The following is a 22570-nucleotide window of genomic DNA, read 5'->3' as shown; positions in this document are numbered from 1 at the left end:
TAATATATATATATATATATATATATATATATATATATATATATATATATATATATATATATATATATATATATATATTACAAATCTTGAAGTTGAAGCAGTTGTCTGCACTTCTGAAAAAAACGACATTTGTATACTTTCCTAAAAACTCGCCCGGACTACTTTTAGGGCCAAGTCTTGTAATTCTACGCTAGACGGCACGTCGAGGTTGATTTTATTATAGAGAGACCATGAAACAGCACAAGAATAAAGTAGGGAGATGAATCTGTATGAGACTGACAACAGTTCGTAAGTAAATAGTGATACAGATCATACGATCTTACTTTAGTACCTTTGAGCAATTTCATGCGGTTGATATAGGATCTAAACTCACTTAAGGTATCATCTGAATGGATTCGAACTGTTATGAACATGGGGATCTATATAGGAGCTAGTGAGGCTTGAGCTCCATTAAGTCCTTGCTTAATTTACACCAAGCAACTATTCACACAAGTCTCGATTCAAATCTCCTCCTTGGATCTTGCGAGATGGATGCCCTTAGTGGAAGATCAAAGACCACTAACTAATGTAACGATTTCGTATCCAAGGAACATAGGGCTCTGCACGAAACATATTGTGACCATCGATCTTCAAACTTCAGAAGCCAGTTCGCAGTTAGTAAGTGAGGGCATTGGAGGGTGAAGGTGGAGACTGTTGCTGGCACTATTTTACTTTCCTGAACCAAAACTTTATGTAGAGGGTAAGTCATTAAGTCACAAAACTCAAAATATTCAACATCATTTGATATACAACGCGCATATTTTGCCGGTGGATAGCAGCATAATTGCCACAAAAGGAAAGGCCATGTGGCATCTCACACCAGTGTATGGTGCTTGTGCTGAGTATCGTACGCGTGAAGAACAGCGCGTGGTTGTGTTTTTTCTGTGAACCAAACTGCTGTCCACGAAGCAGTGCTTCGTCAAATATTGTTTGGGTATGGTAGGGAGTGTATATTACCGAAAGCAGTGTACAAGTGGAGCCAGGACTTCACAAAGGGGCAAGGTGTCATAAATCGGAAGCATTCTCTTCGTCCCACGGAATTATTGGATAAATGACCCCTATGGCTTGTGTCCTCATTGACAAGATGCTATAAATTGCTTTTACGAAACCACCTAATCATTTTTCATGATCAGCCCAAACTTTCCCGAACACAAAATGTGTAGAATAGGCTTGTGCCTGGAGTACTCTATTCCGCAGATAATCAAACACCCTGGGTTCGCTCTTGATATCAGGCGTGATCCTCCTGGATAACGATGCCAGTCCACACACAGTCACATAAATTTGGAACATCCCCGACATAGTCCGAATTTGGATTCTAGTGATTTTCATTTCTTTGGAGTCCTGATAAAACATCTGGATGAAAAACGAAACCTTTACCGCTGGCTGGCTTCGAAGGACTCGTATGGCGCTGGGATAAGTGCCTAAATGTACAAATCGATTATGTTAAAAAATTACAATATATTTCAGGATATGATTGTTTTGTTTTCTCGATTCACTTTTACGACTTATACCCCGATAATACTCAGACAAGTGAGAATGAAAGTAATTGTTCAGATCAAACAGTGAAACCTGTTTTTATGATAAGTACACAAAAGAAAAATTTACATTGGTACAAATGTTTTGTTATGGAAAGGGTGTGTGTGGACAGTCCTAAGGTTACAAAATAATTTAATAAGGTAGGAGCAGGTGGTGTTCACCGCAGAAATAGTGTATATTGATAAGGCAAATAATTTCAAATTAGAAGTGGTACTAGTTGTACAGACTTACCATGTAGAAAGCAAGTAAGCTGACATTACAATAGATATGGAATGAAGGACCAGTTGTATTTTGTTTCAAGTTTCTATTATAAGAGTGACGATGATTCCTCATCTGAAACATCTAACAAAACAAAACAAATAACTTCTAGAACTCGAAATATAAATACTGGAGTATTCATACATTCAATAATCAAGGGACTACATTAAAAAATATAATTAAATTATTTTTATTGGTTTAGCAATCAGATAATTCAAAGTAGTACATATAACAAAATTCTGACAATATTTTCTTCAAGATGGATCAGACGCACTAGTTTCTTTTTACTTTTCAGAACCACCACAGTAGTAAAAAATGCAAAAAACTCAGATGAAATTTTCTTCAAAATTTAACGCAACAGGCAAAGAATGGAGTTTCTTTTAACTTCAAGAACATCATTAACCCTGAAAATATAAGAACTCAGTATTAGTTTATCTTTAGAAAGATACAGGTACCTTAGCTAACTATAATTTAACAAAATTCGTTTTAAAATATATCGTAATAATGAAATTCAAATATTGACCTCAGGGAGGATTGATTAGTGTAGTCGCTAACACTAGCACTGAAAGCTGGAAACTGAGTTCAATCTTTCCAGGCACACATTTTGGGTCATTTTCACTCCTTGCAATCGAATACATTTCACAAACTGGAAAGTGCGATCGAACCTTTGCCTCTGGCTTATCATGCTAGTAAGCACAATGCTACGCTAACCAGTCTGTTTCTAGGCCAGCCATACTACTCGCGATTACAGTAGTGTTCAGCTATTCAGATCACCGACTGTACTACAATTGATGTGCTTGGACAATCAAGTGTCTATATTAATAATCATCTAAGGTATTTGAAATAGATATTATACCTGATACAAGATAAATGAAGGAAGTAACTGATTTTATATCACATCAGTTTCTTTGCAGGTGCGAAATCTATGATATACAAAGAGTGAAAAATGCATGACTGGACCGTGAACCGAACTCAGGTCTTCGTTTTATCGACCGACTTCAAAAATGATAGAGCGAATGATTGCTCAGGGAGCAGGCTGGATACCGTACCAATTAATGCATGGACACAATAAGCTGACGACCGGCATTTATTCACTCTTTGTATATCATACATATGAAAAAATAGGAAACAGTATCACCACCTTTACTGGTGCAAATTCGATGAAATTCAAAGAATAAAAATATATGACTGTGCCTCTGATTGAATCAAAATCTCCGGCTCACTCTGCCGGTATGCTAATCACTATGACATGCAGTTTCATAGGATTTTAATGCATAACTCATTAAACTTAAAGAGTGAAAACGTCCAGCTGATCTGGAAGAGAACTGACAAGGGACCATTTCGATTTGGTGAATCAAATTGCTGAAAATGATTGCTAGCACTGCATTCAGCACCAAAAGAAACAGAGAAAAAGAGGGTGTTTAGTGGCAGACCGTATACAGGGTGGGAGATAAATGAGGGCAAAGTATGAAGATAGAACGTAGAAAATATCTAGAATTGCCATGCTAATTTTGAAACGAGTAGAGGCATTGGAGTCAAATGTTTGATATGAGGAATGCATTTAAAGCTCCACTGAACAGGCGTAATGTGAATCATGGAGGACATCTGAAAAGTTGCCGTGTTGGAATTAGCGCAAGAACATACGGAAAGGAGTAATATGACATATGGCTCTTGACACACATCCTCTATTGAAATCAATAGTGGCCAGTACAGTTTGCCATATATGGCAATGTATCAATACTGTCGTGAATGAGGAACTAGAGACCCTGTAGTACGGTCCATGAGCACGTTGCATGCACGAGGGGAAGAAAGAGAGAGTATCAAATTCTGGAACATCAAGAAGAATATTTAAAACGTGTAACGGAATGAGAAGTCTTTCCACTGAATGAATGCTGGCGTGATACCTTACACAAAGACATCTGTCCCATTTAGGTTTGATATATTAATGATCCCTCCAACAAAACGTGCCTTTTGTAACACTAGTGATTCTTCTCAAAACCAGTTACAAACAACTGGTAGTTAAAACACTGCTCACATTACGCCCATTCAGTGGAACTCTACATGCATTCCTCATATCCATTTGACCTCAATCCCTCTATCGTTTCAAAATTAACATGGCATTTCTAGGACATTTTCTACGTTCAATCTTCGCACTGTGCCCTCATTTATCTCGCACTCTGTATATGGTCTGCCACTAAACACCCTCTTTTTCTCTCCTTTTTTTTTTTTTTTTTTTTTTTTTTTTTTTTTTTTTTTGAATCCAGTGCTAGCAATCATTTTCAGCAATTGAATTCACCAAATCGGATGGTCCTTTGTGAGTAACGTAGTAGTTAATAACCAGGCACTGTACTACGGTCTTGACTAGCCATAATTCTCAAGGCTCAAATGTTCTTTTTTACCCTAAGAATTACACCGAGTCCGCACATATAGAGGATAAGGTATAAGAGAAAACAGATTGCTTCTGATCCTTCTCCATCAGTAGCTAGGTTACAGATAAAACGGTTCTGCATTAGCAATACGCACATTTTACGTCAGATTGAAAGTCTCTTAAGAATAACTTCACCATAATTGTTTACACAAAGTACACAATAAATTTATTTTAATGGAATCCAATTATCAGGCTAATTAGAAACCAAACGTAATTCACATAAACTAATATCCAGGAATATCCTGAAATAAAGCAGTGAAGAATAATTAGAATAAGAATCCCAGGGCACATAAAAAAGGTTTTTGGTTGTAATCTTAACAAAAATAGCCGAACTTTTAAAGTAAGAATAATTTAGTTATGTCTAACTTACAATCATATGAGCCACATCCCATTTAGTTGTCAGCTCCAGTGGTCCTTCAACTTTAACACCGTCTTTCGTTAAAATTGCGATTTCGAACTGGAAAAAGGACAAGATCACTTAACCAAACTAAAATATGTAATATAAACAAACACACAGCAATGTACATACGTTGTTCGCCATTATTCATTATTTTACATTACACGTTTTAAATATATTTACATGAAATTAAATCCATATTACCTTGATCAATTCAAACAGATGCAGAGCTTAACGTACTCTTTTATCCCCTAGATTATAGCTTAAATGGGGATACACGTATATGTCCTCACTACAAATTAAAATAGGCTCTTACATGCATTACGTTTCCCTTATATGATATTCATTAGTATTTGAGACAAATAATACCTCCTATTATGATGTTTTAGTAGTGGCGATATCTTGTTATCTGTCGTACTTGTTTGATAAGTGTTGCAAAATATGTACTAAATTAAGAATTAGTTCAGACAGCGTAAAATAAATAACGTATTATGGCTACTTTCTTTAATATGGATCACTAATAAAAATGTAGAAAGTAATAAGTAATTGATTTAAGGACTTTTAAAATAATAAACTGCATTCCCTTACCCATTCTTATTTGATAACTTAAAGATTAAGTTATTTGATTCATTTCACGATCCAAGATATTCCACGGAGTATACCGATAGTGTGTTTTCATCATGTTTTTGAGGTTATACTTGAATTTTCATTTATGATATTATAAATATACAGGACAATGCATTGTTAACCAATTGTGAAAATTATAATGGATGAATTAAGCATGACATACTTCCGCCAGTATTCCAGCGCCATTGTTTTCTGTGGGTTTCAAAGCCATGGAACTTACAAGTGTTATATCGTGTGTTGACCGATTATTGTCATATTGAGAGAGAAAATTACACTTTTTGTTCAAGTTTCTGAAAGATTGTGATTTTATGAGCAAATGGATCAAAGTTAAGGAACGTAAGGAACATTTACAAACACATACTGGCCTATGTTTTGGCTATCTAGCAGATGTTCTGTTTAAAACTGAAAATATGACCTTCGGAACTTTATACTTGGGTTGACAGCAGAGGTGACGAAACTACTAAACTGATCTATTCCTTATCAAAAATAGGCTTCTATTTGAATTAACTTCTTGCCGGTTGTTAAAAATCTGTATTTTAATTTAAATTAATCACAGAAAATGTACTATATTGCAAATCTGATATTTTTTTACTACTTTTATTTATTTCCAGCTACTTAAAAGAAAGAAAGAAAAAAGCACCACATTTTAATCCTGTCGATGTAGATGACCGTGACTGCTAGGGGAAACATAGTTTATTGTATCTGGATAAAATAAGTTTTACGAACAGGTCGTCTACAAAACAATTTACTGGAAATTTGATTCGGATAGGCTACGAAGCAAACAAAAGTTTACTTTTAGATGTTTATTGTATATATATATATATATATATATATATATATATATATATATAATGGTTTCGAGCCTGATGCGTTTACACAATTTTTGAATTGCAACTGTTACGGACAATTTCCATGCAACTCATACGCAGAATTTCTATCACTGAGTTCTCTTAAGACTTTGAATTACCAACCAAAACATTTCAAATAAAAGAATTGCAGGAAAATTTTACCTCAAGATGTTTCCTGAAGAAAACCTAACTTTAATACTAAATACTGAAGATAACAATAATACAGTATGTTATATTGTCAAAACAATTCTTTCGATCCTAGAAGTCTGAACAGAACTGTTACGGTACATAATGATCTTAAACACGATTCCACAATGTTTGTTTGAAAAATAATATTATGAAAGAATATTGTCTCCTACAAGCAAGCTTCAAGGCTCCCACATATGTTAAAATTTACATATTACTGTAACTACGATTCTAAAAATTTACTGAATGATTACGTATAGTTTCCATTTACAGACTTTTTTTAAAATTAATTTTGTGTTAGTATAATTAACACTTATGTTGCGTTTTACGCGCGTACAAGTAAGATACCAAAAACCCAAAAATACGGACTACCAACTGGCAGAACAGCCTCTTCAGTAAAAGAGTAACTACCAGTATTTCATTAGATTGGTGTATGTATGACTAATTGAAAAAACTTCTTATATGAAGAGCCAGTAAATAAAAGCATAGTTTCCGTCGTACGTAAGGAAATGTTGCATTTTTGGATTCCCACGTGCTAATAATAAACTGGACCTCATCTCTTCAATACAAAATGAAATGAAATCTTCGAGTTTTACGTCCCACGGTTATGGCGGTTAGGCTAAAGGAGACGGTGGGAGGAAACGGGAGAACCCAGAGAAAACCCACGCACACGGTGTTTGTCTCTCTTCAATAAAGTGAATAGTATTAATACGGAATGGAAAATAAGTAAAACATACTACAGGTATATGCATAAAAGGAATTATAGGAAATTATTCAAAAAGAAAGAAGAAAATTATTTACCTTAGGAAAAGATCTTGCATCGCGATAATACAGCACCTCCAGACATTTAATAAGCAGATTCCTAGCTTCCTGAGCGGTCATGTTTGGATTCTTATCAGTAGCCTCCCTCATTAATGGTAATGCTATGTAGGCACCATATCCTGTTGCTATCTGGGAGTCTTCGAAAGCAGTACCTCTCAGATCAACAGTGCCAAGGAACCTAATAAAAACAAAATAAATAAATAAATAAATAAAATACAAATTGATGAAAAAAAATGTGATGTTACATTGATCAAAAACTGACCAATGAATCTTACATGATTGAGAAATTACATGTCTCGATACAATATCAAGAGAAAAATAGCTAAAAATAACCAATTTCTCATTATATTCAAGAAATCTTAATATATTTTATGTACGAAGATCTAGAGGCTAAACTGATGCTACTGCATGATAAAATTATCCCCCTTCTACGTTATTTTAAGTAACAAAAAGCTATTGAATAAAATCAGTATTTAGTAGTACTTAGTACAAATATGATGGTTTAAACATTCAAAATTGGTTATTACTCAAAATTACATGCATAGATTTTATAACTTTGACGTACGAAAATAGAGTATAATCACTGTCTAGAAAACACTCAAAACTAATTTGTCAGAAATTTGATTACTTATATCCTAACCATATATAAAACTACATGAACTGACATAAATACTGGCACACATAAACTACATGAACGAGTACTTCTGTTGACGTGGAAAGTTGAAACTTGGGACGATTGTAGCTTTTCGAGACTAACTGACAGGAAAATTGCTAGAAGTGAATATTTTTAATTTTTAGGGGCTCTAAAGGGAGGACGAAGAATTTCCCCATGTTATTTAAAATAGGCGTTGTCTTGAGATACAAAATTATCTTGTAGATAGTGTTGAAATAGGAGAAGAAACTTGAAATTCGATAGAATTGTGGGTTTAAGAGGTGCAAGGCCATAGGCCGAGCAAACGCGGGGCTGTGGGAGCAAAGCCACCAGCTGAGCAAATTCAGGAAATATGAAGAGCAAATGCACGAAATTCACTGTTGATGCAAAGCCTGATACATGAGAGATGCAAAGCCGTAGGCCGAGCAAACGCCGCGAGGGGTTGGGAGCAGAGCTCCCATCTAGCCAAAGGCTAGTTATAATAATAAAGTGAACAACGATAAACATTCGTTAAACAGTAACAACTAAGATAATATAAACACAGTATGAGTTTTGTTGCATATTTCTCCATGTCTAATTGCTGCTTTGAACGAACATATTTTTAAGTATTTGCTTTCTCTGAACATCAAGAAGTGATAAACTTGAAGGTAACTTAAATTTCTTAGTGTAACTGTTGATGATATTATCCCCATTCTTAGCCAGTTATCCGGATTTATTATTGAGTTACTGAAAGGTGGCCTCAGACAGACTGCTACACATGCTCTAAACCAGCGTTTCTCAACCGGTGTGCCGCGGCACACTGGTGTGCCGTGAATGGGCCGCTGGTGTGCCGCGAGGAATCGAAACAAAATTATTAATTTTATAGCAATTAAATTGCAAAACGTAGGGGAAAATGTATATTTGTATTTCACATTACTATGAACCTCTACTGTGAGTCTACAATTTTAAGTTACATACCGTGTTACTGCTCTGTTGAAAACGTATTTGTTATCATTGTTATGACCATTATTGCTTCTTTATTGTTGCAGACTATTTCATAACTTGAAAATTTAAAATATCATTCAATCCTTTCGACAAATTACCTACATTTGTGTTTTAGAAGTAAAAAGAGATTTGTTTGTTCGTTCGTTATTTATTGATCTTCCTTCTTAGTAAAAGGTTGGTTGGATACAAAAGGGAAGCGTATTTTTAAAAACCTGAGTCCAATATTTCATTACAATTGTTTTCTATTTTTAAATTTGAATGAAAAATAAGCATAATGATTTACCACGGGGAAAAACCAGTGATCAAGCTTTCTTTTCTGTGAGAAGGAGATCAATAATCACAGAAAAAAAATACCACTGTGTTTTATATTTACAAATAATATCTATAAGTGTGCCGCGAGAATCCAAATAACACCCGTAGTGTGCCGCAAGTTGAAAAAGGTTGGGAAACGCTGCTCTAAACAAAATGAGAGGGAGGATTGTTCGCCAATCACAGCAGTATTCTTCCACGCTGTTTCTAAGCAACGAAGGTCACTGACCGCGCTGTTGCCGGTAGTTGAGACGACTTGTTAAACGTCTTAAGTTTGTCGCCAGAGCTGCTGTCTCTGTTGCGGAGCCTCTGGATCAAAGCTTCCAATACTCCACGTGCTCTACCCAACTGTCAGAAGCCACCTTTCCTTGCGCACACAGTAGTTGAGGCGTTTTTGGTCCTAACGTAATAAGATTCATACACACTTTTATTATTATTATTATTATTATTATTATTATTATTATTATTATTATTATTGAAGATGCTTTTGGTGGATAATTTTGACATCCTTAATATTGTGGTTGGACATCCTTAAATGTTTTAACAATTAAGAAATAGCTGAATTCTGATCCATAGAACTCTTGTAATTCTGGTTCTGATGTTTCTCTTGGTCATACCAATACATGAATTATCGCGCACTGACACATGGCATTGTAAACTCCTGCATGGGTAACTTATTTAACAAAATACTTTTTATAATCAATATTAGAAGCTAATTTATAGCTAATCTTCAAATCATACTTTATCGCTAGCTTTGTTTAAATCAAATGACAGCTTTGATCAACATTTGAATAAAATCCACGTATCGGTACTGTTTGATTTACTTGTTACCTTATTATTGGATGTAGTACTAATTTCGTAAGCTTGAAACGTGAAGCCCAACACTTATTCTGATTATATTCTGTGAATACTTATTGGTCAGTGAACGCTGATCGTTGTTCACTCTTCCATTTTTTAACAAATTAGCTATGAGGGTTGAGGTGACAAAAATCTTTGTATTTAATTTGTTTCGATGTTAGCCCCCCCCCCCTGTAGATTATGCCAGACAAAAGGAACAGATGAGTTGAGTTGATTTTGAGTTTAATGTCCCTTTCAGCAGCTAGGCTATATGAGACGTAGACCTACCGATTAATGTGGAATCCGAAACACATGAGCTCCTGCCGAGAATCGAACCCGGGTCTCCCACGCCAAAGGCGCGTAGGCTAACCGCTTAGCCACGAAGGAGCTCAAAAGGAACAGATGAGTTCTTAAAAATGCTCATAGGATGAATATATAGCCTTAATAAAGTAATTTTTATAAATTAATAATGACATGCTACACGTTCGAATTGTACAGTTTTAGTGATTTTAAAACTGAAGGGTCTAGAATGTTTGTTTATTTTTACCATTTAATTACAGTCCCTACCTAGTATATTCGTTTCGATTTGATTTGAAATTGACCGCAGAAACCTTGAAAACTCTGAATAAGTATCAAAACAATGGAAACACACGTAGTCTGCAATACAACGTGTTTAAGATAGTAACTGACGATGTGGCACACCCACTGTTAGTACTGTGTTACGTGATCATATACAATACGTCAAGCAGTGTGGAACATAGATGTGTGAAGCGGGGAGACGGTAGTGATGCACAATGGGAGACCGATTTGAATTTCAAAAAGGCGAAATTGTCGGTGCGCAGTTGGTTAGGTCAAGTGTACCTAAGGTGGCCAGTATGTTAGGTGTCGCGAGGAACAGAGTCCAAAGTGATGGCTTACAGAAATCATTAGTGCAGAGGAATAGTGGATGGAAGAGGAGTACCAGTGACAATGATTGCCAAGTACGGAGGACGATTGTTACTAAGTACTCTATAGCTAATGCGAAATTCAATGTACACTAGAACAGTCTATTGTCCAACGCGGGTTGCATTCCCTGAATATTCGCAGTCAGTTTTCAATCGTTGAAAACCGTCAACAACGCCTTAGGGCATAGAATATGGTGCTAAGAACACGACTTCCGATGACTGAAATGGGTAATATGGTCAAGTGAGTTATCTTTCACCTTACCTCTAACAAAAAGCTGTTTTCCTACGGTGGAAGCCCAAGCAATCTTACGCTCCAAACCGTCTCCTCCTTACCGTGAAATATGACTGCGGTTATGTGATGCCGTGGGCGCAATTTCCTGGTATTCCGCAGGTCCTGTGGTTATCCTCACAGGACGCATTATTACTGTGATTACGTGGACAATTTAGGTGAGAATGAACACCCTATGGTCCAGATGTGTCCTACCAAGATGAAAATCCTAGCACACGCTGCTGAGGCATCAAAATAAACTAAACCACATCTCCAGGCCCTTCCAATCCCCAGACTTCAACGCTATTGAACACCTATGATATGTTCTCGAGCTCAAACTCAAGAGCAGATTTTCTCCTCCTTCATCTTCATTGATGGAACTGAGTAATGAACTGCATTACGAACGATAAATGTACCTCTGAAAAACATTAATAACTTAAACTCCTCATTCCATGACGAATCAGAAGGTCTGGAAACTAACGATAATCCAAGACGTATTAACAAAATAAATTGAGTTTTCTTCAGGTGTTTCCATTTTTTCGCAAACATCTTTAGTTGACATTTATTTTCATTGGTAGTTTCTCACAATAAAATTGTTTACTCATTGTCATAACAGAAGTATCTCAAGAAAACAGTGAGATTGTCATACATTGTATGCACATTAAGAAATTATACCTCATACGTCTGTTTAACTGTTTTCTTGTTCATAACTCATATTATGTGGAATTCTACTGGTTAATTACGGTCTTCAGTTGATTTAATACCACGATTTGGTGGTAAAATATCTGTTAGTAAACTATCCTATGTTTCTGACAGTTTCGGAATACAATAGTAACATATGCGGTAGGACATAACAAAATGACAAAAGAATGTACACATTACGTCTTTCTGTCCACTAATCCCACTAGTTTCATTCTTAACAACATTGCAATATCAGTTATTATTTGCTCATTCAATTGGATTATAATACATAATATGTGGCGTATTCAGCCCACCCAGTATCCTGACCAGCTACATAGCGTACGTTCAATTAGGTGGTACACGATCAGAGCAGCAACTTCCAAACGATGTCAATGTGTTTCCAACGCTGCGTAAGTGTAGGTAGGATGCATCTTATTTGTACATCGAGAATGGACTGATTTCAATATTACATGACAAGTGAAGGATTGAATGTTTTTCCACTTTATTATTATAAAATAATTAGCGGTAAGCCATTTGAAAATAATTATTTTCCTTGACAATAATGCGTAGAAACCTTGAAAGGAGTACACCGAACAACGACAATTATGTAAGATCAGAAATCTCTGAGAAAATAATCTCAAACTATGGTAATGTGTATTCTCACTGTAAACCAGGTTTGGCAAAAACCATGGTTTTTATTTAAAAAAAACGAAAGTTTTTTTGGTTTATTTTTTTTTATTTATATATACATATATATTTGGGCTTAATCATTTCCTCTAGGTATTTATATTACATATGGACAGAAATAGGTTTGTTACACCTTCGTGTTATTATGCAACAACGGGGTTATGCTGGAAGGGGTCACATGAGGTTAAAGCGGAATGCAAACCGCTTCTCGGCTTATATCCGAGAGAAATCGTTCTCCATTTGGATTCGAAACCGGGACTAATTGGCCACAAATGCAATGAGTCTGCCGATTCACTCACGAAGGACTCCTAACAAAAATACATTATTTACATATACGATCTTTACATACTTGTTAATATAATTGTCAAGGGTCATTTTAGAAGGACAAAAGATAAAGAGTTGCACAAATGAAACTATTATACAGAATTATATATAAATCGGGAAACTCCCGCCTTAGCCATTGGGAAAATCCTGTTAGTTTAAATGCAAACCAATAACGGAGAAATCCCGTTATTGCTTGGCATGTAAAATTTTATGGTCAACGTATCATAATCAGTACGCTAAAGCTGAGGTATTAAATTACAAATTTAGTATGTAGATATATTTCAATTAAATTAAAACTTAACGCCTAATCCAAGTTAATGTTGGAAGCTACGAAGGCAGTCGATAAATTATGCTAATTTCTATCAATCAGGGTTGGCAAAAACCATGGTTTTTATTTAAAAAACCCAAAAAACCGGTTTTTTTGGTTTAAACCAGTTTTTTTTGGTTTAAACCAGGTTTTTATGGTTTAAATGATTTGCTCTATATATTCATATCATATATGGACAGAAATAAGTTTGTTTCGCCTTGATGTTATTATGCAACAACCGGGTTATGCTGGAAGGGGTCACATAAGCTTAAAGCGGAATAAAAACCGCTTCTCGAGCTACATCCGAGAGAAATTGTCCTCCATTTGAACTCAGAACCAGGACTAATTGGCCACAAATGCGATACGTCTGCCGACTCACTCACGAAGGAATCCTGATAAAAAAAAAAAATACGTTATACTGATCTTTACATGCTTCTTAATATAACTGTCAAGAGTCATTTCAGAAGGACAAAAAGATGAACAGTTGCACAAGTGAAACCATTACACAGAATTACATATGAACAATTTCAAAGTACTACGAAGTACAGAAGAACTAATTTAGTTCAAGTTAGTTAACAACGATTTTTATTGGTCCAAATTAAAGAAATACACCGACTTAATCTGCATATCAATAAGAAAAGTGAATAAAGATACGAATTATTTGAGTTCACTTTGGCTCAAACTCATTTATACATAAATAGATACCAAAGATACTTATTTCACTAAATGCCTCTCGTGGGGTCTGTATGACCCCCCCCCCCCTACACACAAAAAAAGTACGGCATTTTCAATGTATTTTATCAATAGTAAATATTGAAACGAAACAATATTTAGAATTTTTCTTCGATTACAATTACATAACAATAATAACAACTACAATAAAATCACAAAATAAACTTGTAGAAAGAAGTTGCTTTTGTAGTATAATCTTTTTGAGTAATGAATGAGGAATTTAGGTCTGAATATAATACGAATAATATACGGGAGTGAAACGTGATAACCCATAAATGTGTGTTCATCAAGATTTTACAAACACTTACACTTTTACGAACATTTTTTTGTTTTTTGGTTTAAACCATGGTTTAAACCAGCCAACCCTGCTATCAATACAATTAAGGAACGTTTTTTAAAATAAATAAATAAAACAACAGGCATTCAGGCAGCAGAAATATACAGTTTGGTTTCGCTTCGTATGTTTAGACTTAACATTCTATGTAATACCTAGGTTATTAAAGGGAAGACTCGATTAAAGTGACATCCGAACCGCTACTTGGTTTACCGTCGAAAGAAGGGTTGTGGTTCGATCGAGAATTGAACATGGGACGCCTTGACTAAAAGGCGAAAAGGAGATAAAACTAATGCAGATGGTTTGATATGTGAAAACGTCACCATGCAGTTCATACGATTTAAAACTTTTTTTTTTTGGTTTAAACTTTTGTGTGTGTGTGTGAATCCTGCTGTAAACACATTACTATAGATAAAGAAACTTCTCTTCAAAGGACAGAGTGGCCCATTGGTAAAGCGTTTACCTTTGGTGCGTGGGGGCCACGCTTCGGTCCCCGACCAAGTAAGTTCGTGGTGGATAACATTGTATCCGTGGGTTTTCTCGGGGTACATCTGTTTCCTCTCTTTCCTCATTCCTTAAATTTTTCCCATTATCGTTCACTTGCCTTAATCATAGTATCCCTTAGCTTAGAGGGCATAATCGTGGGACGTTGAACTGAAATATTTTATTTCTTCAAAGGACAGAAGAAAGGGTCTGGTCAAATAATGTGTTCTTAGTGGAGGATATTTGGCAGCAAATATATGAAATTTGGATTATATTGTTAACATAACGTTTAAGCTAAAAAGGATAATAACCGGACTAACAGTCAAGACTTTGAGCACTGAAGTTCTCGTCGAATTGTCCATGACCGTTGAAGAAGCTGACCATAAATTATATATGGATAATTTCGTTAGCTCCTCTATACCATTCGGGAAGAGGATCAGTTTCGAAGCTGTCAATTCCAGGTCGTTAAAAATGCTGACAAACTTCACGCAATGGTCTACTAGACACAAATGAACAAGTTAACGAACATGTAAAGGGAAACTTGACTGCTCTAATGTGGCCCAACAAGCGTGAAGTCCATATACTGAAGAATTTAACAAGCTACAAGTTGAAACGTGTTTTGAGTCAACAGAAGAACGTTGTGAAACGTACCAACTGAGACTAGAATAATGGTTTATATTAGTGATGCCGATAAAATCACCTGCTCCTATTCCACACAGAACAGCTAAGTGGACTTAAAAAAAAATAATAAAAAATAAATAAATAAATAAATAAATAAAATTCCACCTACTGGACCACGCAATAGTCAATTCATACACCTTACTGTGTGTTATCGGTAAATCTGATCCTAGTCTTACAGTTCCTTCAGTTGATCGATCAGCTAGGGGTGAGAGACCCGGCTTCATTCCCTTCAGTCCGGGTACAAATTCAGTCTTGACTTCGGGTATCTCTCACTCTATTCCTATGGCCCATAGCGTTAGGAGGTACAGGTATTTTACGAAAACAAAATATACCAAATTATACCTGATGCCTGAAGAAGATATAGTTAATTTCATCGGTTTACAAATATATCTTCTACCTTCTTCTGATGTAACTTATTCCCTAACATTTAAATATAAATACGCAAAACTGTATGGGCAGTATGTTTTATTTTATTTTATTTTTTATTTTTTATTTCGTACGTCTTTTTTCTATATCAGATTAAAAAGAGTGATATTTTCAGAAAATAAATGAGTTACAAACACTACACCTATGTGATAAAAATTTCTTATGTCACAAAATAGACACCACTGTACTATGCGAGGTTCACAGTGTGCCGCTTATCGGTTCAAGCTTTGCAGAACTTACCTATATATATAATACTCTGTTTTATATTGTTGTAACACCTACACAAGGTATAACACTAGATGGCAACAATCATAAGTCTTCAAAACTAGATAGGGTCAGCACATCAGCCTTTTCGAAGTTTTATAAATGAAGGCAAATGTCCTTAGCGCACTACATGTAAAATGTATTTATTACAAACACATAACATTAGGGCATGATAGTGATGATCATGTATAACTTTTTCATTACCTTCCTATCGCCAAGGGTGAGGCCAACTACTAAAAAGGCAGAAACAACCACTTTTCTTGTTTTACGTCCCAGAAGTATGTACTGAGGCCAAGGGAGAGGTGATGATGAGGATGACTTTATTTTAAATTTATAATGAGTGATTCGTGATGGCTAGGAAAAGCTAAATGGTCCTGGCAACACACCGTTCCCCCAGTGCTTTTAAGAAATATACAACGAGGTTCAGTCAAGAAAATCAGTAATAAGAGCAATGGAGCAAGTGATATGCTAACCACGTATTTCCCAATTTGAAAACCAACAACTGAAAGAAATAAGTCCTTCGGATTTCGGTGCTCACAGTTCTTAGTTTTTAATCATGTAATTTACGTTACTTAGGCTTACGAAATAATTGACTCGTGCCAATAAAGGCTAAACATCTGTACCTTGTAAGAAACGAAGGATGATAACTGCAAATAATGGATGAAATCATAAAAGAAATAATGTTCAAATTTACTCTGAGAAAAACAGTTTGTTCATCACAGAACCAACATGTTCTCGAATGCCACTTGCAAACCTTAGGTCTACAACTGAATTACTGAACGCTCTTCACAAAACAAAGCTTTTAACAAAATCAAGTAGACGTAAAGAGAACAATTACAGAACATTCAGTTTAGAAACCCATTTGAAGTAGTTTAGTGTTTGACATATTGGATCGTGCTTTTAATATAAACAGTATACTATTGTAAATTATACAATTCGTGTTTACTCACGGTTTTCCATCCTCCAAACCTCCAACAATGAAGTTATTCCAGAACGGATCGAATCTACTACGTCTGTTGTATAATACACGTGTTAGCCAACAGTACAGAGATTTGGGCTTCAAGTTAAAACCATCATCCAAGCACTCTTCATCAATTCTGTAATAAGAAAAATTAACACAAAATGGTGATATGCAATACGTTGCAAACATCTTCGCTTATATTCTTTATAGCATTAAAGCAAATAAAGTGATTATGCAATAAATAAATAAATAAATAACTTTCAATGATGGATCAAACTTGTTTTAACGGGTTGAAATAGCCTCACTGCTGACTTTCTCATTAAACCATAATCATTTATTCAATATTGCCTCAAACGCAAATTCATACATGTAGATGAGTTGAAACCATTCTTACATGATTTTAGTTCAGTTAAAAAACTGAAGTGAAGAGGAAAAATAACTGAAAAAAATATTTCGGACAGTTCAGGAAATTGTGCTAACCTCTGGATTTCATTATTTTTTAACTGAGAGCACATTTAAAAACGTGAAAGATGGCATTCTAAGAAGTGACAAGAGTTTCACATGAGTTAATCAGACCTACCAAGGCAGGTAACAAGGATTGTCGAATAGATGTAGTAAATACTTAAGAAACAGTAAATACAAGGTGAATGAACAATCTGTGCAATTGCATAGTAACTTGTTTAACTATCATTATATAATTTTAAATATTTATTTATTGAATATTCCATGGTTAGTTAAAGAAGTGTACTCATCTAAGTTTCATTCACAGATCTAGGTCAAGAATTTAGGTAACTCAACCAAATATTCTTAAGAAGTTAGACAACTCTACAAATTAATACTACGTTATTTTTTAGCAACAAGATTTTTAAAAGAACAGTTGTCCAGGTACGAGAAATTTAGATTATATATATTAATTCGACAGCATTACTTTTCAGAGTGGACACAAAATGTGCAAGATGACAGTCAAAAGCAAAGAGAGTTTTACGTGGTTTACGCAGATCTACTCAGAAAAGTAATAAGTTACCGACACAATTTAGTACATTAAGCTTGAGACGTAATAAACAAATAAGTGAGCAACTTATTTTCACAAATTATTCTTTGTTTAAGATATATAAAGAGTCAAAAAAAGTTAAGAATTCGCACCAATGCAGGAATTAGTACGATATCAAATCAATTATTTCATCCATTTACCATATATCATGTGTCTATTTTCCATTATACCGTAATCCTCATCTTTGAATATAAAATAACCAGTAGCCATGTATAAAATACGAAATTTACCATAATACTTAATCATCCTGTCTGCTCTATGGTGATGTGAACTATCTGTAGCCCAGTAAACAAACTGAAGAAAAATTGACGGATTTGGTGAATGAAGAGTCTACGGGACATTTTTCTGAAAATTGTCTTTACGTAATGGATGCCGATGCTGCTATGTATCTTACAACAAGATGAGATGCGAAGAAATATACAGCACAGTTCAACTTGAACTTAACTATAAATACAATCTCTTCAACTTGACGTATCAGGACCAGTGGTGTGGTACTGTAATCTGAAATAATGTGGTGGGTAACGGTTTAAACTCCGAGGGTTGATCTTGAATAATTGTCTGCACATCCGCCAACTGCATCAGATTCAGATCCCAGTCATGATTCGGAGCCCACATTAATAGGAAGGCCCGTCATTCATAACCTCGGTGCTGCATAAGAAAGTAAGACAAAGCTCATACTCAAATTTCAATTTTACGAATTATTATCCCTTCATCCACCATACTTTTTAGCGTTATTATTCTGGAGAATGTCCACATGAGATAAATCTGGGCTATCATCCTTGAGTACAGTAAAACTAATAAATACGACTATGAAATTTGATCAGCTGCAATTTAAAGATTATTCACTGACTCACATTTTTTGTTCTATAATATCCTTCAAATACTGATAATCAGCGTAATCTCCACCGGCGCCCAGGATCACATTGTTATTCACTCTCAGTACTCTAGAGCAGTTGCGAAATCTCGCTAAAGAACCATATGAACCCAAAATATCTGCGGCAATAGCAACGCCATCCTTGAAGGCAATTCCCAGCACTGAGGTTGCTGTTGTGACAGGTGCCCTGCAACAAGAAAACAAAATGTTTTCAATACAAGAAAAAAAAAATACTAACTTTTTATCATTTAAGTATGTGACATTTATCTAATCTAATTTATCTTAAGATTCTGATTTCTGACAAATCACTGCACTTCCAAGCTTTAGGGTCTCTCGTGGAGCCTTATTCCTGATAAGAAAAGGAGTAAAAGGAATAGTAGTTTAGTGTTTAACAAGAAAATTTAATAACAACTCAAAGAATCAATAACATTCTTCTCTATAATTGGATGATGCTGAATAAATATACATAGTTCTACAAGAAATACAATTTCTTCCTAGATTTAAAAAATAAAAAAAAGACAAGAAGTCATTGATGCGTTTTGTAGGTAATTACCATGTCTAACACTTAAATCATACAAGTGCAAATAATACACTGATATTTATTGCATGAAATGTTTCCATATTAGAGTGTTAAAATTGACGTAAACAGTTACTGCTTCAAAATATACTGTTTTTCTCGAGCTGTTTTCATTTAATAACATGGGTTAAATTCCAAAGTTGGGCGTCCGTTTCCAGCGAAATTTTTAAAATTTACAGGAAATATATGGATAATTTGATCGTTTGTGTGCTTGATAATATATAAGAGTCTCGAAAAATCTGTTTATTTGTTATATATAAGCGGTTATAAACATGGGACTATATGGCGAGCGGAGGGAACTACTTGGCGCAAGGTAACCGAACAGTTGCATTGTGGGAAAGAAACTAGCATTTATGTTACCAATATGGCGAATGTACAAGGGCAATGAACTAGCAGTTTTAATATTTGTGAAGGAATACATTAATAACGAGCAAAATCTTTTAAAAATTTGTGAAGAGCACGGATTAATGAACCTAATAACAAATTGCAGAAAGTGTGGAAAGGAAATAAGTGAAAAAACTTGACGAAAGCGGACACCCAACTTCGGAATATATGCCAAAAAGAACGTACCTGTACTTTATATCTGCATTTGTAGTGCCCTTGTACTTTATCTATAACTGTGTGTATGGGGGGGGGGGTGTTAACGCATATCGCATGTCTTGTGGACATGGATACTTCTTACTATTGCACTACGTAGAAAATTTATGGTATTTCATGTAGAAGTGGTAATAGAACACAGAAGAAACGCAGATCAGGGGGTTCTTATGTATGCTATTACCAATATCTCTTGTTTATTCATTTCTTTTCACTCGACCTGTAGTACACGAAGTCCGTGCGGGAGCTCATGTGGTTCGGATTCCACGTTAATCAGTAGATCCACGTCTCATATAGCCTCGCTGCTGAAAGGGACGCTAAACTAAAATCAACTCAACTCAACGAAGTCCGTGCAAAAATGAATACATTCTGTAAAGTACAAACAACGAGACTTGTAATTCGAACTTACTGCGTGTGTCGTACTATATCTCCAGTGGATACGAAGCTGCTATTCCTACTAAATTCCGGTACACCACCTGGTATGTTAATATCCCAAAAACTTGGTGTAATAACATCCGACCTCATCGTTTCCATTTTGCCTGTCAAATCGTCTAATCACTGTGGTGGTGGTGTTATGAAATAAAGACACCGTTTCTTAATGGTAAACTTCTTTATCCTCTTCTTCTCAGACATTCACCTCCTTATGTATGGAATTTTAGCGGCAACAAACGTGCAATTAGTGTGAAATCTGCATATTCCGTCATGGTTTACATTAAAGCAATTCAAAATTTGCGATAATACGCATACTGCTTATAATGCCTTTTCGCTTCTATATACATTTTTCGACATGCGTTCCATTACGTAGAATTTTGCGAAAGATAGTAAGGAATGAAACGCTCGGACATCAGGGGGGCAAGACGTGGCAGTTGTCCGCCACTTTTTTGAAGAGAATTTCGAAATGTAATGTTTCTGTATGTATTACTGGTACATAGAAAAAATGGTGCCATATATTTGCCGTTGTGCGAGTACGTATTGGTTATTTGTTTTCTCGTGAAATTAAGAAAGCTACAGGAATTGTGATTTAATTACAATTCAAAGCAATTAATACTGCAATTGCATATTTCTATAAATGTCGTAGCATATGCTTGTTGTATTTACTGTATTTCATTTTCTGAGAGTAATAACATACATTTAATAGCATGTGTGAAATTAAAAATGTAAGTTTTTCATTAATCCCTAGTTTCAATATAACTTCTACAAAACAAGCTTGATTATTCATTACTATGATTAATATTATATTTTCTATTTATTTGTTTTGCAAATTTGTTATTAAATAATCTGTAGCGCCCACGAATGGTCGGTCTCAGTGCAAAATAGACCTTCGTGGCCGACTGGTAGGATTTTCGGTATTTTGAAGTTGTGAGAACACTGCTGCTATCACTTGCATTCAGAGAATAATGAATAGTTTGCTCACTCTCCCAAGTAAGCATTTGTAGTATCCACAAGTATTGATTCAAACATACATGAGCGCTTAACGTAGTTCTGGGCGAACTAACGGCAGGGCGCTTAACGTAGTTCTGGGTGTACTAACGGCAGGGGCGGACTAAGGCAAAATTTCCACCCGTGCAAAGTAACTTTTTGGCGCCCCCCATAGTCTTAGCCTACATTTTACATTTTATTATAGTGATATTAATATTTTAAACCCATTTTTCAAAAAGAAAGATTAATATTCAAATACATGATAAAGGCATATTTAGTACTTAAAAATTTACATATGGTATCAATTACATTGTGTCATTATTATTATTATTATTATTATTATTATTATTATTATTATTATTATTATTATTATTATTATTATTATTATTATTATTATTTATGTACTGATATGTATAAACAAAAACAATATCGAACAGCATTTATTGAATACTACCAATGATGACATGATTATTTGCTATATTGCTATATTGTTTTGTTATATCAATAACATGAGGAATCATTCTACCATATATCCGACTATGTTACAATCTATTTTAATAACGTGAAATAACAATAAATACATTTCACGTAATTTGAACATATGTTGCGTTTTACGAACAGCAATATAAACAACCCTTTCTATGTAGGTCATAGGAGTGGAAATCAATACATAGCATTCATAAAACGTATCTGATGAATTTGTAGGGGCCGCGGTGGCTCAGTGGTAGAGCATTCACCTCTTGTGCGTGGAGTTCTTGCTTCGATCCCAGCTTGCTAGGGATGCATTCGAGTCGAGTCGAGTCGAGATTTAAGCCTGTCTCGACTCGTCTCGAGAAAATGTTGTCTCGACTCGAAAATATGTTTCTGTCTCGACTCATGTCTCGACTCGACAGTCTCTGTCTCGACTCGACTCGAATTCGAGTCGAGACGTCTCGAAATTCGAGTCGAGACAAAATGTACGAGTTAAAATATACGCACACATCAGCCAGAGCATCATGACTACCTACCTAATTGTCAGTATGTCGACTTTTGGCATGGAT

At 35.1% G+C, this 22570-nt stretch overlaps 1 protein-coding gene across 1 annotated transcript; it reads right to left on the bottom strand.

Annotated features, from left to right (window-relative positions):
• Positions 1–2007: 2007 nt before the first annotated feature.
• On the bottom strand, positions 2008–20698 carry LOC145668194 (proteasome subunit beta type-4-like). Its single transcript, XM_081735836.1, has 6 exons — positions 20521–20698; positions 18921–19127; positions 17005–17151; positions 7121–7319; positions 4632–4718; positions 2008–2237 (listed from the first exon to the last, which is right to left on the bottom strand). The coding sequence occupies exons 1-6, from the start codon at positions 20643–20645 to the stop codon at positions 2232–2234; spliced, it is 771 nt and encodes a 256-aa protein (XP_081591962.1). The 5' UTR covers positions 20646–20698; the 3' UTR covers positions 2008–2231.
• Positions 20699–22570: the final 1872 nt, after the last annotated feature.

This window comes from Thermobia domestica, chromosome 13 (genome assembly GCF_964235325.1).
Source record: "Thermobia domestica chromosome 13, izTheDome1.hap1.1, whole genome shotgun sequence".
Taxonomy (NCBI): Eukaryota; Metazoa; Arthropoda; class Insecta; order Zygentoma; family Lepismatidae; genus Thermobia; species Thermobia domestica.
This window is presented reverse-complemented; position numbering and strand designations above follow the sequence as displayed.